At 41.6% G+C, this 17,399-nt stretch overlaps 2 protein-coding genes across 4 annotated transcripts in view; both read right to left on the bottom strand.

Moving 5' to 3' along the window:
• Positions 1-2,722, bottom strand: part of cadps2 (Ca++-dependent secretion activator 2) — a 290,724-nt gene extending 288,002 nt beyond the window's left edge. For all 3 annotated transcript variants that reach the window (XM_061722218.1, XM_061722219.1, XM_061722217.1), the window contains exon 1: positions 2,211-2,722. In XM_061722218.1, coding sequence (XP_061578202.1) covers positions 2,211-2,519 — 309 coding nt within the window. In that variant the 5' untranslated portion in view covers positions 2,520-2,722. The remainder of the gene's footprint in view (positions 1-2,210) is intronic.
• Positions 2,723-11,782: 9,060 nt separating this feature from the next.
• The window catches only part of slc13a1 (solute carrier family 13 member 1), a 35,385-nt gene continuing 29,768 nt past the window's right edge, over positions 11,783-17,399 (bottom strand). The window contains exons 14-16 of the mRNA XM_061722222.1: positions 16,992-17,153; positions 13,612-13,749; positions 11,783-13,480 (exon numbers count right to left, since the gene is read on the bottom strand). Of these exons, the coding sequence (XP_061578206.1) occupies positions 13,337-13,480; positions 13,612-13,749; positions 16,992-17,153 (444 nt within the window). The 3' untranslated portion in view covers positions 11,783-13,336. The remainder of the gene's footprint in view (positions 13,481-13,611; positions 13,750-16,991; positions 17,154-17,399) is intronic.

Below are 17,399 nucleotides of genomic sequence, written 5' to 3' on the forward strand. Positions count from 1 at the left end.
CTGTGTCCCGCTGTGCCCCCTTCCGCTACCATTATATGGAGAAGCGGCTCGCAAAAAACGAATTTCTTCCAAAGGACTCCAAATGACACCAAACTTGCCTGGGTGAGTATACGACCATAAAAAATGCCAGAAATAAGGTCCAGGTTGTAAAAAACCAAACTTTCCCTTTAAAGTTCAGAGTCAGAGCAGACATCGATTTTATGAATGTTATCACAGCATCCCTCCTTCTCCATGTGTAAATTGTTAACAGATATATTTAAACAAACAGCAGCTGTATATTTGTAGGTTCAATATGATGGTAAAAACATTCCTAGCAACTTCTGCACGATATTGATTTCTGTGCTCTGCAGCGATCCAGAGCAGACGGCTGGGCGGGAGTCGGGGGACTCCCACCAACACAGACATGACCACAGCTGGGAGTGCAACAACATGATTAAGAAAAGAAAACCTCTACAGGTTTTAATGACTTCACATATAAATCAGCCCATGACATCCAGCAGGGGTTGAGGTGAAGAGAAAAACTGAGAATGATTTCTCAAATAATTAATGCAATACAGAGTTTCACACACTGAAATCACCTTTATGCACAAATTAGGTGTGTTTTTAGCAAATACTCAGGGTAAACCCGCCAGAGAAGAAACTGTTACAGGGCCGACCGTCTCTTCAGCTAATGTGTCTCCATGACACTGTGGCGCCACATGACTATGGACATAATTGGACCTAACTAACATCATTAAAAGCAGAAATACAGTGGGGCAAAAAAGTACTTATTTTACCCATGAATTTACCAATTAATTCAGTAAAAATCCTACAATGTGATTTCCTGGATTCTTTCCCCCCATTCTGTCTCTCATAGTTGAAGTTACCTATGATGAAAATGACAGGCCTCTCTCATCTTTTTAAGTGGGAGAACTTGCACAATTGGTGGCTGACTAAATACTTTTTTGCCCCACTGTAAATGTTTTTGTTTTTCCTTTCCCTTACACATGCCTTTTTGAAGCAAAAATGTATTTCTGCCTCGTTATGTAAATGAGAGTGGCTGCCCTTCTCTCTCCAACTCCTTTACTACTGGTCAATAAACAGGAAGCAGCAGGATTGGTCCAAAATCAAGACTATTAAGCAACCGGCAGTGACACACTGGGATAAACATACGTACCCCTCCCATTGGTTGAAGTGTATGTATAATACCAAGTGGTTTTTTTGCATGCATTCCTTCATATATGTTTTGTTTATTTTGTATTTAATGGTGGGCTCAAGTTTACTGAGATCACGTACAAGACAAACTCATCATTGTGTTTCAAGAGACACATTTTGAATTTTAAAGTTGGACCAGACTAGTAAGTGGCTTGGCACTCCAGGAAGTATTTTAGAATACATGGGGGAAGCAAAAGATTCTTAAAAAAAACAAAAGAGTGTAGTTATTACACTGCAAAAACTCAAAAATCTTACCAGGAATATTTGTCTTATTTCTAGTTAAAATGTCTTATTTTTAGTCAAAAAAATCTCATTACACTTGAAACAAAAGTCATCACCAGAAAAATAACTTGTTATTTGACAATTTTCACCTGTTTCAAGTAAAATTTCACTTGAAATAAGTAGAAAAATCTGGCCAGTGGGACAAGATTTATCTTTTCATTACAAGCAAAAAAAATCTTGTTCCACTGGCAGATTTTTCTACTTATTTTAAGTGAAAATCTACTTGAAATAGGTGAAAATTGTTGTTTTTTTCCTTGTGTTTTAAGTGTAATGAGATTTTTTTGACGAAAAATAAGACATTTTAACTAGAAATAAGACAAATATTCTTGTTTCTAGTTAAAATGTCTCAAGCTTTATTTTTTTTTCTTCCTCCCACCTCTTCCAATTAAGATTTATTTTATGGTCTTAATATTTTGATCAGGAATGTATAAAATGTACATTTGATATAACACACTGATACAGTGTTGAAGTTTGAGGAAATGCCTGTAAAACATATATTCAGTCAATTTTCATTTTGCAAAAAAAATCTTGTTCCACTGGCAGATTTTTCTACTTATTTTAAGTGAAAATCTACTTGAAATAGGTGAAAATTGTTGTGTTTTTCTGTATGTTTTAAGTGTAATGAGATTTTTTTGACGAAAAATGAGACATTTTAACTAGAAATAAGTAAAATATTCTTAAGATTTGGAGTTTTTGCAGTGATAGTTTCAGAAATGGATCAAATGTGCGCTCACCTTCTGCTGCCGGCGGGCCATGTCGGTGGGCTGCTTGGCGTTGAACGGGTAGGCGATGCATCGCAGGACAAACACATAAATCTGCAGTTTAATTTTATTCTCCTCTTCCTCTTTGTGCATCCGCTCTTGCTCCTTCCTCCTCTCCTCGTCTTCACCTGTGTTGGTGTCTTTGGCCCCTTTGGGGGCCCCTTTGCCGGGGGCCCCTTTGCCGGGGGCCCCTGCGGGTGCGGGCTCTCCTTTCCCCGGACTCTCCTGCACAACTTCAGGCTCCGAGTCCCCGGTGTCTTCGCTGGAGGACGGATCCAGCATGATTCCGGGCGCAGCTTCACACTCACTAGTTTGTTTGTTTTAAGTTGACGTGGCGTTAACCAGCAGCGGTGTTTCCCCCCCTCCCCAGCTGGGATCTGTGGTGCGCTTTAAGTCACGACTGTAGAGGGATGTTGGCTGCTGTTCTGGAGGCGGAGTTTCCTCGGTAAATACCGGATTGTCGCCGGGCTGCGTTCCTCCGCAGGAGCGCTGCATGTGTCGGTATGAGAGCAGGTGAGGGACCTGTAGCTGCGGACACAGCTGGGGGAAGCAGCGACGAAGTCTCACTCCGTCTGGTTTTCAGGGACGAGAAAAGTCACCCACAGTTAAAGCCTGAATTATGGTGCGTTACACCACGCAGACCGGGTCTGCGTGGTGTAACGCGGAACCATAAATCAGCCTTTAGGGTTGCCAACTGTCCCTTGAAAAACGGAATCGTCCCGTATTTGATTCATTTTATTTTTGTACATGTAAAAAAAAAACAACACTTCAAGATAAGTTTAAGAAAACAAAACAACAAAACAAAGAATTTCATTCCTTAGCACTTGATAACTTAATTTACATGTGCAAAAAAGGAGTAGGAAGAAGTGTAAGTTATTAAGTCCTACCCCCATTCACTAATCATTTAAAGCGACACTATGTAACTTTTCCACCTTAATCTAATATTTCCAGAGTCATTGTGATGGTACATCAACTTCCAACAGGTTTAATGAACCTCTGTCATGGTCTGAGGGGTCTGTATCGCCTTCACTGGCACTATGTAACTTTGAGGAGCATGGTAGGAACCCTTCCACACTAAAAAACTACAAATCTTTAGGCTTTGACTGCTTTACAGCATACGTCACTTCCCCCTCCTTCCCGATTCGCAGTCAAGACGAAAATGGGCGGGGCGTGGAGCGCAGCTCCGCAGAAGCTGGTAACCCGTTGCTGCGTTGTGGCTGCAGCAGCTCCACACAACAGACGTGGGGAAAAGATCCTAATGGTTTATTAAACCACAAACAAACACTCACAGACCGGGGTCGGATCATTCCGACCCCGGTCGGGGTTTTATTCCCCACTTCTCCAGCTAAACGCCGTTGTTGGCCAGCTCTCTGCGGTGCAATTAATTTTGTTGAGGAAAAAATATTAACTATTTGATTTGTAGCTGCAGAGGAAAAAAATAATCTCACGAGGAAAAAAAAATATTGCTCACGCCTCGGAGCCTCTTCAAAGCAGTCAAAAAAAAAAGAAAAGAAAAGTAAGAGTAATACAAAACATGTACTGTATGTTGTACTATTATACTAATTTATTGAAACACATGGCGAGTCAAACATTTACCAAAGCAGCTGCCAAACACTCCTAAACAAGGTAGCCTAAGACGGTGGTTGTGCAGAACTGCGGCAGTAAATCCTTACTAAAGAGTGGCGCTCCGACGAGGAGCTTCATTCTTTAGTAGGGATTTCATATGTATCCAGACCCTTAATAATCATTATTTTCTCCATATACCGCTCCCTGGCTTCCTTGTTTAAGGTATCCCGGTAAATTCCAGTTCCTTTCCAGCAGTTTAAGATCTTTTTTTTTGCGTTCCGTCTGTTCACTTGGTGAAACAGAAAAGCGTATATATATATATATATATATATATATATATACCTATACATATGCATACAAACATACAGCTGAAAAGGGACATACTTTGTCCCGTTTTACTGTGAGAGTCAAAAAATAGTCCTAAAACACCAATGGAAAATGGCATTGAGCTGTTGACTTATTTTTAGTTATTTTTTTCTGTTTTACTCCAACTGTAGCTACAGTCATGGCCTTTGAGGCACAAGTATGTTTACAAGTTTTCTACAGACTTTCTGTTTGCACTTTTGTTATAGCACGAAAAATGTGCACTATTACAGAATGGATGTTCTGCTTTCTTTCTATTGTTTTATATTCATCTATACAATTTTAAGTTAAGCAGGACAGGTTTCTGTTTAAGAAAGATATTTCTTTTATTCAGTTAATTTTGTTAGTTTGTATTAAAGTGAATTGCTGGATAATAATTTGTTTTCCACGTGTTCATGGCATTCAAAAATATGCATCTAATTCAATTCAGGTTCGAGTCAAATAGTTAAAAAGTAGTTTCACTCACAAAAAAATGGGGCTAAAAAAATTCACCACGCCAGGAAAGGTGAAGGGAATCGGGTTGGCCGGCCCTGCCGATGAGGTGTCCCTTATTTATTTTTCAGGGAGTTGGCAACCCGACCCAGAGTCACCCTGCTGCTTCACTCCGGGAGAAAAAAGGGAGAACAGAGGACGGTTCAGCGATGCCCTGACCCGAGGGCCAGAGTTTTCAAACACCATGGTAACACAACCTGCTGAAGAGGAAGTGATGTCATTGTGTTGATTAAATCTGCCCTTAAAACCTTTTCTATGCCTTTACAATATCCTTGATGATGAAATAAGAATCCGGTGAGAACAATCAGAAGCATAACAATATCTGAAAGTAAATGAACGAAGAATTGACCGTAAGTCGACCATCAACACAATGTTGATGACTTTTTTCTCTTTCAGTCATAACATTGACCACAACATTGGTGTGATTGATTGCATATTTTAGGTATTGGCTGTTTTTAGAAGATTGATCTATTAGCCAAGTACATTTCTACTAACCAGGGAATATGTCATCAATGTAAACCTGCTGTGCTGTACTTTTAAATGCTGTACAATGAAGCTGTGCATTGAGAATAGTAACAATTGTTATGCATCATGTTGCCATGGTAACCCAAATGCACTTCATTTGGGGTGCAGAAAAGTATAAAGATGCAGGATGCAGGAAGTATAAAGCCTGTGGTTTTATATGTGGACCCGATTTCCTCCAAAGTGAGGTCTGCACTCCTGACACGGCATCTAATAGAAGACAGATTGTTAACTTTATTGATACTTGACTGCAAATTATGAGAAAAATAGACCGTAAGCAGCTTATCACAATTCTGACAGTGCTGGAAAACAAATGTGGGGGGGAAAGAACACTACAGACTTAAAACATTCTGATTCTTCATTTTTTATTTCAAACCATAAGTTGTGTAAATAATAATGTTAGAAACCGCAGCTCATATCTGATATGAATCAGCTGGCAGGAAATAAGAATCTCAGACCAAGGGGAAAAAATGAAATCTTCAAAAAAATATGAAGGAGAGCGGCGAGAGCGAATAATATTGGTTACCTTGCTCTCCTCATATTACTTTTCCCAAATTAGTTTTTACAAATAGCAGTTCACATTTATGATTTGAATTTATGTTTGCCTTTGGTACATTTCGTACACACTCAAAGTCCTGAGTTTGGGATGGCTGAGGCTCCGTTGGCAAATCCATCCTTAAAATCAACTTTAGTGTTGGATCCCCAGCAAAAGGAATGCCATTAACCCCCACATTCAACTCGATACGGTCATGGATAAGTGACTGTAGAAGGAAAAAAGAACTGCATTTGTGGCATGCAACTACATAGTGAACACGGTACGATTTGTATACATGATGATGTGTGTTTTTGGAACCCAGAGAATGATGTGGTTAATTGTGGTTTGCTCTCTCTCTGTCAGTCTCTTGGCGATGAGTGTGAACAAAGGATCAAAAAGACTGCTCGGAAGCCAAATTTTAAATGTAATATAAGGTTTATTAAAAGAAGGCATGAAAACAGATCTGCAGAATCTGGGGGGTTTTCTGAGCCAGTTGTTAAAAAATCAATCGTGGTCTCAACTCAAGCTTTTAGAGAAGACAAAAGAATGCAAGCCTGTCATACTATACGTACATTATCCATCAAACATTGTGACAGTTTTATCTTCAGTAAAACTCATGACTGAGAGAAGCACAGATCACTGGTAAATGTACTTCTTTCTTAACATGGAGAAATAATCACCAACCAGTATTCTGCAAAAAGTAAAACAATGTGATATAAGAAAACATTTTAAACACAGGTGATCACATTTAAAAATAAGTATACATGGTAAAAATCACCATAAAAACTATAAGAAAGGTCAATTTCTCCCTGGGGTGTAGTTACTATTGTGTTTATGTGGTTTGTATGTGTTTTTGCTGGCTGCAACAAATGACCCCTCAGGGATAATTAAGCTAACTAATTAAGGTATGATCTATGACCTACAGTATGTTCTTTAGACATCAAAGGAGGACTTTTTGAGGTAACTTCATACATAATCATCTTAAAATAAGTCATATTATCATAACGTAACAAAAAATCAGCTTGTAGATCTAAAATAGAAATCTATTAGAAGAGGAATGGCTGTTCTTTGCTTCCTTAAAAAAGATTCCTCCTTTATTTCCTGTTTTGGACTATGAAAATATTCTCACTCCAGGATATCTGTGGAGGTAAATCTGTACCATAATTCATATGAAAATGGAAGTGATAAAGAAATTGACATTTAAGATTTAATTTTCAAAGCTAATAATAATAATAATAATAATAATACATTTTATTTGTATGGCGCCTTTCAAGACACTCAAGGTCGCCTGACAGAGCAAGAATACAACAATAAAAATACAAATTACAACAGTAAAAAACAAGTATAAAAAATTTAACACATTATCGACAGCAGAGTCTAATCCAAATCATAAATCATAAGCCTGCCTAAATAGATGGGTTTTGAGGTGAGATTTAAAGGTGGGAAGAGTGTCCATGTTCCTGATGTCGGGGGGGAGGCTGTTCCAGAGGCGAGGGGCAGAGCGGCTGAAAGCTCTACCCCCCATGGTGGACAGGCGGGCTGGGGGAACAGTGAGGTTGGTGGAGGAGGCAGACCTGAGTGACCGGGTGGGAGTGTTGACATGGATGAGGTCTGACAGGTAAGGGGGGGCAAGATTATGGATGGCATTGAAGGTGTTGATGAGGATTTTGTAATTTATGCGGTATTTGATGGGAAGCCAGTGGAGTTGGTGAAGAACGGGGGTGATGTGGGAGATGGCAGAGGTTTTGGTGATGATGCGGGCTGAAGCATTCTGGACCAGCTGGATTTTATGGAGGAGTTTGTGGGGGAGACCGAATAGAAGGGAGTTGCAATAGTCGAGACGGGAGGTGACCAGAGAGTGAACCAGGATGGCAGTGCTGTTGGGGGTGAGTGAGGGGCGGAGGCGGTTTATGTTGCGGAGGTGGAAGTAGGCGGACCGGATGGTGTTATTGATTTGTGTGTGGAATGAGAGGGTACTGTCGAGGACGACACCCAGGCTCTTGACCTGAGGGGAGGGGGAAACCGAGGAGTTGTCGATGGTGAGTGTGAAGCTGGGCTGTTTGGTGAGTGTGGTTTTGTTGCCAATGAGGGCTAACTCGGTTTTATTGCCGTTTAGTTTGAGGAGGGATGAGGTGAACCAGTCTTTGATGTCATGGAGACAGTCACAGAGGGAGGGAGGTGGGAGGGTGGGAGTGGGTTTGGAGGAGATATAGAGCTGGGTGTCGTCCGCGTAGCAATGAAAGTTGATGTTATATTTACGGAATATTGAGCCAAGTGGGAGGAGGTAGATGATGAATAGAATGGGGCCGAGGACAGAGCCCTGGGGAACACCAGAGGAGAGGGGAGAGGAATGGGATGAGAATGATTTTAACTGTATAAACTGGGTGCGGTTGGTGAGGTAGGAGTGGAACCAGTGTAGGGGTGTGTCAGATATGCCAATGGATGCTAGGCGGTCGAGGAGGATGGAGTGTGAGATGGTGTCAAATGCTGCGGTCATGTCGAGGAGTATGAGGATGGATAAATGTCCAGAGTCAGATGCCAACAGGAGGTCGTTTGTGATTTTAATGAGTGCTGTTTCTGTGCTGTGGCGGGGGCGGAAACCGGATTGAAACTGTTCGTAGAGGTTGTTGGTGGAGAGGTGGGCCTGTAGTTGAGAGGCGACAACTTTTTCCAGGATTTTTGAGAGGAATGGTAGATTGGAGATGGGGCGGAGATTATTGAAATTGTTGGGGTCTGAACCAGGTTTCTTTAATAACGGTGTGATAGAGGCATTTTTGAGTGGGGATGGGACAGAACCAGATGTGAGAGATGAGTGAATAATGGCTGTTATCAGGGGAAGTATAGAGGGAAGGGAAGCTATGACAAGGGGGGATGGCAGGGGGTCGAGTTGACAGGTTGTTGGTTTGGAAGTCCGGATGAGTTTGGAGAGGCCTGTGGGAGAGGGGAGTTGGAAACAGGAGAGAGGTACAGAGACTGGGGGGTTTGGAACATAGGGAGGAGGACAACCGGAATGCGAGGGGGGCTAGTTGGTGAGAGAGCGGGTGTTGAGGAGACCAAAGTTGACGTCGGAGTGTTGGTTGGTGAAGCTAACGCTAGCCGACCTGGCTAGGCTGGCTAACGCGCTGTGATCCACTTTCCTGCTGGTGTTTCTCGGAGGACGACGGCGACCGGAGGACCAGATGGAATGAATGGCAGTGGAGTCGTTGATAGTATAGCTCCGTCCGGCTCCGCGGTGGATGTGTCTCCGACGGGGAGGAAGGTGAGAGATGTCCGGGAAGAGGTGCAGCACAGACGGGGGAGCGGCGGGGCGGAGGAACCGGAGTTGGAGGAGCTCCGCGCTCATGTACTGGATCAATGTAGACGCCGGATGAATTAAAAGGGACAAGACTGTCCACAGGAGCACAAGGCTCACAGCGAGCTTGTGGATCAGCGCCATGGTCCACGGGATGGTGAGCCGAGCAGCAGCAGCAGTAGCCGGGTATTCAAGGTAAGGAACCCCAGCACGCTACGAGCTTGCCCGGAGAATACAAAACTGGTGATGCAGTATGTTTCTGTTATAGTCCCGTGGAATGCAACAACAGTACCAGGTTCCAGTTGAAGTAGATGGTCTGCTGTAGACGATGCGTGGAATCATAAAACTTTTAAAGAACAACCGGAGAGCAGCGGCAGCCAGACGTGCCAGCGTTCACTCAACCGGAAACCAACCAATTAGTCCAATTAGTAAAAGAAATTCAATTTTGTTACCAAAATGTAATTAGAAATGTCATCTGACAATTAAAATGCAGAAATGCAGTACAGCTGCATGTTAATTTGAATTATTTTACAGATTTGCTACAGTAATCCATCATATCAAGCAATTTTTACAGGTTCATTTTAATGCTGTCCATTTTGTACAGTGGCTTCTCCCGTTCAAGGCTGTGAGGGCTTTTTGCCCCCTCAAACCTTCACCTTGAATTGAACTGCTTAAACTGGTGTGGGATGTGAGAGAGATGCACCATCAAGTTCACCGTGGGGAGGTATTTCAGGCATTTTCTACAATGAGGAAGCCACAGGACAGACCTAAACTATGCTCAAGAAAACACCATCTGGTGTACAAATTGGACCCTTCTGGAGGAGCTTGGAGAATCAGCCTTTAATCTCTGGTGATTTCTGCAAAACAGGAATATACAAAATAAAAAAGTAAAAAAACATAATTCAATAGGTTTACATCCTTAAAAGACCCCAATGGGGTACTTGCAAGTGTGTGTGTGTGTGTGTGTGTTGTGAATATTTAATCTTATTGAATGTATCATTTTTGTAATACTGATATATATTCATTGTGTGTTTTAGACATTGCAGACATTAGACATTAATGTTGAGAGGTTTTTCTGTAAGTGTAACTCCATGAAGAGAGCCTGTGCTCAGAGGGACTTGTGCAAGTAGTACCGGTAAGTAACCAGTAGAGGTGAATATCTCCCTATGAAGCATACAACCAAACCCTCAACTGAACAGGAAACAAAACACAAAAATAAACATGTGGAAACAAGTGGCAGCACGACGCACTGTAGGCATGTTAACATATCAAATGGCATTGTAATTTTCTTTTAACAAATTCTGTCCTCACCATCATGTGGTTCAAAGATGTCAGGGTTAGTTTTGGTATGCAAACACTGATTCAACACTTGAAACTATTCATCCATTCATCCATTATCTATACCCGCTATATCCCAGCCTATCCCAGCTAATTTTCAGGCGAGAGGCAGGGGTTACACCCTGGACAGGTCACCAGTCCATCACAGGGACACATATACAAACAACTAGATATACTCACACCTACGGGCAATTTAGAATCATCAATTAACCTACTACTAATTAACCTACTACTGCGATCAGATCTCAAGATTTAGGTCGATTGCTGTTGTTGTTTTGGTTGGCTCCGTGCCGGTTTCGTGTTTTGTTTGTGGTTTTTTGTTGCAGATTTCCAGTGCTTGACGTGTGTTTCCGTGTGTTCCTGCTTCCTGGATTGGGAAGCAGGAACCCCCCCCCAAAAAAAAAAAAAAAAAAAAAATCACTGGGTTTGTATGTGTATATTTATGTATGTGTACGCATATGTATGCGTATATATATGTATATATATTAAATATAGTAATAATGCACATATATATACTTTTGGTTTCTACCGTCATGGTATCAATCATTAATATGTGTGCAGACAAAAAAAAAATAAAAAATTAACCTACTACGCATGTTTTTGGACTGTGGGAGGAAGCCGGAGTAACCGGAGGGAACCCACGCAAGCACGGAGAGAACATGCAAACTTCACACAGAAAGAGGCCAGTGAGTCGAACCGGGAACCTTCTCGCTGTGAGGCAACAGTGCTAACCACTAAGCCACCCACTTGAAACTCTTCTTCACTTATTAAATAATATCAGATGTATGACAGCTGAGACCTTGAATGTACACAGGACTGTATTGTTGCAATTGAATTAGCATTTATTTGAATTGCCGCGAGACAAAAGTGAAGGACATGAGAGTCCAGGAACCAGATGCATAAAACCTACTGTATTTTAGCGTGTAAAAACCACATTCAAAGACACAAATATGCATCTTTTCATCAGCTTTGTAAAGCCAGAACATGCGTATGGTTCTTTTGTAACTCTATGCATTATTTGTACTACTCCAGTCCTCTTCAGTGTGGCAGGAGTCTGCCTGGACTGTGAGATGAGGCCAAAGCAGGAGACACAAGCATGAAGACAGCATGGAAACTCCACTCACAGAGACTCCAGCTGGGATTCAAACCAGGAACCATAGGTTTGCTAGATCCTTCAGGCTGCCTGATCTATCCCCACCCTCACATCGCGACCATATATGAATGGATCTTCTATTTACACATAACGACATAACGATGAAACATGACAGTTAAAGCGGTAGCAAAGAAGAAGCCCAGTTTTATCAAATGTAAAGCCGATACATTCACCAATAAAGTTGAAAAAATTAAATCTGCTTTATTTGTTGGTCTTACAACTGGATGGAAAATAGGTTCAAATGAAGAAAACGATCATCTCCATGAATTCTGAGTCCCACATTAGTGAAAATAAATTTTTCGACTGGATACCAGACACCAAAAAGCATATCACATGATATAATCTAAGGCGCAGGAGCTTTGTCTTGATTTATAGGACAGAAAGCCTTTTGTGAAGACATTCAGCCAGGAGACACAGATGCACAGATTGATCACAGTTGACTGTTTTTATTTTAGTGAGGTAGCTAAGGTTTCCCAACACCAGCACCGAGTTAAGTTATGTACTGTAGGTCCTCACAAATAACCATTCTTGCACATTTATACTCGCTTTTCTGGTGAATTTAGAGCCACTGATTGAACTAACATTCATCTTTTATGACTGAGAGGAAGCCGCTGCACCCACAGAAAACCTGTGCCCAAGTAAGATAGCTTTTAAAAAGGAACAAACATCAGACAAACATCCCAATAGTACAATTGTTATGAAACTGCTGTTTTATTTAATTTCTTTCACTTTCAACGTCGCTATATCAGGCTTTAATCATTCAAAAACACCTGCACGCAGCATGGAGAATGTCTGAAGTGCGCATTTTGTGTGCAGGAAAAGCCATATACGTGTGTGCGTGCGTGTGTGTATAGCTAGACTAGTATTTTTCCAGAAATAAAAACAACACGTAAAAAAATAGAAAAAACTAAGTACACTAAATACAATACTAAATACAAGTTTAACAACTATCTACAATAAAAGTTTTACAAGTATAGTCCAATTCAAGCCAATTCTAAATGACTTTATTCATCCCCGAAGGGTAATTAATTATTTTTTTAATTCAAGAACTAATAGCTTTATTTATTTACATTATTCTTTTCCTTTTTGTATCAACTGTGATAAAAACTTGGTTGAATAAATGAGTCTCTGGAATGAGTATTTTTCACAGCCAATAATGAAAATAAAAATTAGATGCAGTCTTTGCTCCTCTTTTATTTCCATTAACCAACTGAAACTCAGAATCTCTCCAACTCCCATTGTAAGTCAGACTGAGCAGTGGCTTGGTTCCTCTGTGAAATACAGTGTGTTCCACTCCTCATTTATCAACAAGTCCACATCACATTCTTTCCCCTTCCTGAAGTTGTCCAATGGACAATGTAGACCTAAACCAGCTGGTCACTGTAGCATTTGGCAACAAAATCACAGCAGAAAACAGTTCATTTGTTGCACATTTTCAACATTGTAATATTCCAGTGTGATACACAAGTTAGCAGTTTACATTTCACGACAGCATGTACGAGACTGAGCAAAACTAGTATACAGCTACAGTGTTCATGGTGATGACGGAGCATGTGTGACTCTGCCCAGAATACCATTTGTAATTGTCTTTGGACAGGAATGGAGCTTTATGACAGTGAGAAATGAGGTATTTTGGATACATTTACTGTTGGTTTGAGTCTGCACGTGAGGCCTGCTCACAACTGGAACAAAAAGGTCGCCGGTACCACATTTCACCATTGATCTGGTTTTTAGCAAGAAAAACTTTTAATGTCGGAAAGCACCACTGGGGGCATCTGGTGATGTCCTCCATACATCATTATGATTCACACAACAAAGGTTTTTTTCTGAGCCCATCATCAAGGTGCTGTGGTGTTGAAGCTTGGATGAGTTGGTGCCCAGTCAGGGTATGTAGTTAGAGAAAAGAGAGGAACTCCCCACGTAGCCGTAGCCATCAGGACAGAAAGAACGCCAATGACGTTGACGCCTAGCCCCGCTTTCACCTGCAACAACAGCAATCAGAATGAGACACCAAACTTGTGACAGAGCACACAATCAGTGCACAAATTCAGCCTTTATTTATTTATTGAAAAGGGTCCATCATTCGGCGAAGATTTAGTGAGAAAGGACTAACCATGTCCATGATGGTGATGTGTCCGTAGGCGAACACAACAGCGTTGGGTGGGTTGGACACTGGCAGCAGGAAGGAAAAGGATGTGACCAAGGTAGTGGGGATGAGGATGTACAAGGGGTTGACGTGGATGGCCTCAGCCTGAAGAGAGATCAATCACACACAAATGTATTTGACTGTTGGATGTGACGTTTGAGCACTGTTATCATCCATGCATTTATTTATGAGAAATTAAAACATCTGTAAATACAGAAAATCACAGTTATTTAGTGGCCATGACTCACACATCCAGGAATAAAGACATTTAGTTTTGGTGGGAAATAAAGTATTACGCCCTTGATTAAGCTCCACCATGTAAAGTTGTTTAGTTTGTTGTATTTTACCTATTTTAAGTATTCAATGCATTTACAGAAAACACGTTATGAGGAATGGAAGTTTTAATTATGTAACCTCATAACTATGGCGTCTTTTTAACAGGCTTCAACTACCTCAGTTCCACAAAAGTTGAGACAGTAACATTAAAATAAAGACAGAATGCATTGTTTTCAAAATTCATAAACTCAGATAATACAGGCAATATGCCAAGTGTTGAAAGTGAGACATTTTACCATTTCACAGAAAGTAAAAAGTCATAATGAATTTGATGGCAGCTAAAACTAAATGAGTTAACCTCCACAGACTTAGCGTACACATGGCATCACACATTTTATTGTCTATGTCAAAATATTGTTTCTTAATGGGCGCCCAAAGCAATAAGAAAAAAAAACAGCACCAAGTCTTATGAGGTATAGTATAATACCACATGACTATACTCTGACTATACTACATGAAATACTGGCATTATTCTGTAAAGAAATCTGTGGATGGGCTTTGGAGCATTCTGGAAATCACTGTCCTGGAACAAAGTTTACTATGCAACCCCAAAAAGCAGGTTAAACCTCTGTCATATGAAGAAGAAACAATATGTGAACATATACAGTATATGAATATATGAAGGCAAATCTAAATTTGACATTTATTTTGGTAACTATGGGTACTGTGCCCTCTAGATAAAGAGGACAGGGACCGCCCACTTTGTTATCAGCGCATGAAACTGGAGTGGGTTTACTCAAGTGCCCCTTTGTGTGTGCTTATTCACCAAATGGCAGTTCAAGGTACACACCCTTCTTGGAGTATTTACTTGGGGTGCTGGAAGGTACTTCTAATGGGGACTCTATCATTCTGCAAGTGAACTTCAGTTCTCACGTGGGCAATGACAGTGGTATCTTGAGGGGCTTGACTGGCAGGAACAAACCTCAGGGTTCTGTTGTTAAACTTCTATGCCAGCCACAATTTGTTCATAATGAACATTAGGTTAAAGCATGTGTCTACATATGCACATGGCAAAAGGGCACTTTAGGCCACAGTTCAGTGATTCACCCTATAGTTAAATGTTGGATCTGCAGCTGTATGTTGAGCTGCCAACCAATCACCACCTGGTATTCAATTGGGTCCGTTGGCAGTTGAGAATGCTTGTGAGGGGTTGGCTGGGAACATTGTGCAAAAAAACAAGTCACAAAGATCTTCAACTCTCACCTCCAAGAGAACTTCAAATGCATCACAAGAAAGAAAGGAAAGTGAGTTTGAGTTGGCGTGGTTCCATGCCTCTATTGTAGAGATTCCAGACCACAGCCGTGGCCACAAGGTTTCCAGCACATGCCATGGCGGCAATCCTCAAACCCAGTGGTGGAGTCCTCTCAAACTTGATAAGCTTGTGGGACCACAGAAGTAGCCGAAAAGTACTAGCAGGCAAAGCGGATCGCAGCCTCAGCGGTCGCTGAGGGAAAAACTTTTGGTCAGCTCAAAGACGGTTCTGGCAAACCATCAGGTAGCTCAGACAGTGAAATCAAGGCTTCACCAACACTGCCTACAGTGGGGATGGGGTGATGCTGACCTTGGCCATGAATCTCAGCCGTGAATCATCAGGCCATGAAAGAAATACTTCGAGGTTCGTGTCAAATCTGACGATTAGAGGAAGCTGAATGTGAGGACTCTGAGATGGGCTAGCCCATAACCCAAGCTGAGGTCACTGAGGTTGTTACAAAGCTCCCCAGTGGCAGGGTCTGGGGGAGAATCCTGAACTGGGATCCACCCCACAATGGAAGTTTACCTAATTAGTCCACATATGTTTTGTGGACTTTGAGGAGTCATGTAAATGTGTACCGTGGACTATCCTGTGGGGGCTGATTTGGGAGTGTGGGCTACTGGATCCATTGTTACAGGTCAGTTTGGTCTGCGTTGAAATTGGAAATGGAATTCAGGGAGTAGTACTCGACCAAGGCTTTATCAGTACGTCTGGTCATACAGTTACTTTTATGGACAGAAATGTCAGGGTGAAGCCAAAGGGTCGAGGGGTCTAGTTTGGGTGGCGTCAGGATTTATACGCTGATCTTTGTAGAGGATGTTGTCTTATTGATTTTGTTGGGTGAGCACTGTCAGCTCCCACTTGAGCTGTTTGCAGCAAACTGTGAAGTTGTGGAGATGAGAATCGGCATCTGCAAATCTGGGAACATATTTTCCAGTCAGAAGAGAGTGGATTGCCCTTTTCATATTGGGACTCAGGCGCTGCCACAAGTGGAGGAATCCAAGTATCTTGGGGTCTTTTTCACAAGTTAGGGGAGATTGGAATGGGAGTCAACAGGCAGATGGGTACAGCATCTGCAGTGATGTGGACCCTATACCAGTCTGTTACTGTGAGGAGTTAAGCCAAAAGGCAATGTTTACCAGTCTATCTTTGTTCCTACCCTAGCCTATGAGCATGAACTGTGAGCTCTGATCATAACAACAATATTGCAAACACAAGCTGCTGAAATTAGTTTCCGAAGTAGCTTTGCATGTGGTTAGACCTCTTGGCCACCTCCCCAGAGAGGTATTTTTGGGCATCTCTAACTAACTGTGAGATGGCCTAGACGCAGGCCCAGGGCACACTGAAGGGATTATATTTCCTGACTGGCCAGGGAAATGCCTTGGTGTCTTCCTGGACATCTCCTGGAGCTAAGGGGATGTATTGCATTGTGAAAAAGAAATGGTTTTATGAGCTTTGCAAATCTGTTTTTATCTGTGCTTTACACTGTCCCAACTTTTTTTTTTTTTAGGGACTCGGGGTTGTAATAGCCCACAAAATTAGATAAAGAGCAGGGAAGACAGAGAGTAATTAAGTAGATACATAAGCAACAAAGAACCTAATTTAAGTAGCCAAGTATGAGATGGATATGAATAAGAATATGAAGATGGGCCAGTTTGTGTGTTTAGATTGACCTCCAGTCAAAAGTTTGGACACACCCTCCAATTCATTTCTATTGGAAAGTCTGTCCAAACTTTGACTGGTAGTGCACAGTACTTACCAGAGGTGAGAGGATGGGGAGGAAGATGGTAATGGTGGCGGCATTGCTGGTCACCTCTGTCAGGGTGGTGACAATAATGCAGATGACTGTGATTATGACCATGACTGGCAGATTACCTAGAGGTTTCATCAGCTCAGCCACCCACAAAGACAGGCCGGACACCTGCATGCACACAGACCCATGGAGTTAAGTAAGACTTACAAAAAAAAGGCAAACATATTGAGACACAATTTTAATGTAGGTTTTAGTTGCTTTTACTTTAGGCTGCAGCACCTATACTCACTGTGAGGGTTTCAAGCCTTGCCTAATTTGTAGTCTTAGTTTGTGGCTCTAATCCCGGCTAATGGTTATTTTAACATAACACCCAGTCACAAGTACAGTGTCTAGATTTGGCATCCTGTATCATCA

This window comes from Cololabis saira, chromosome 5 (genome assembly GCF_033807715.1).
Source record: "Cololabis saira isolate AMF1-May2022 chromosome 5, fColSai1.1, whole genome shotgun sequence".
Classification (NCBI taxonomy): Eukaryota; Metazoa; Chordata; class Actinopteri; order Beloniformes; family Belonidae; genus Cololabis; species Cololabis saira.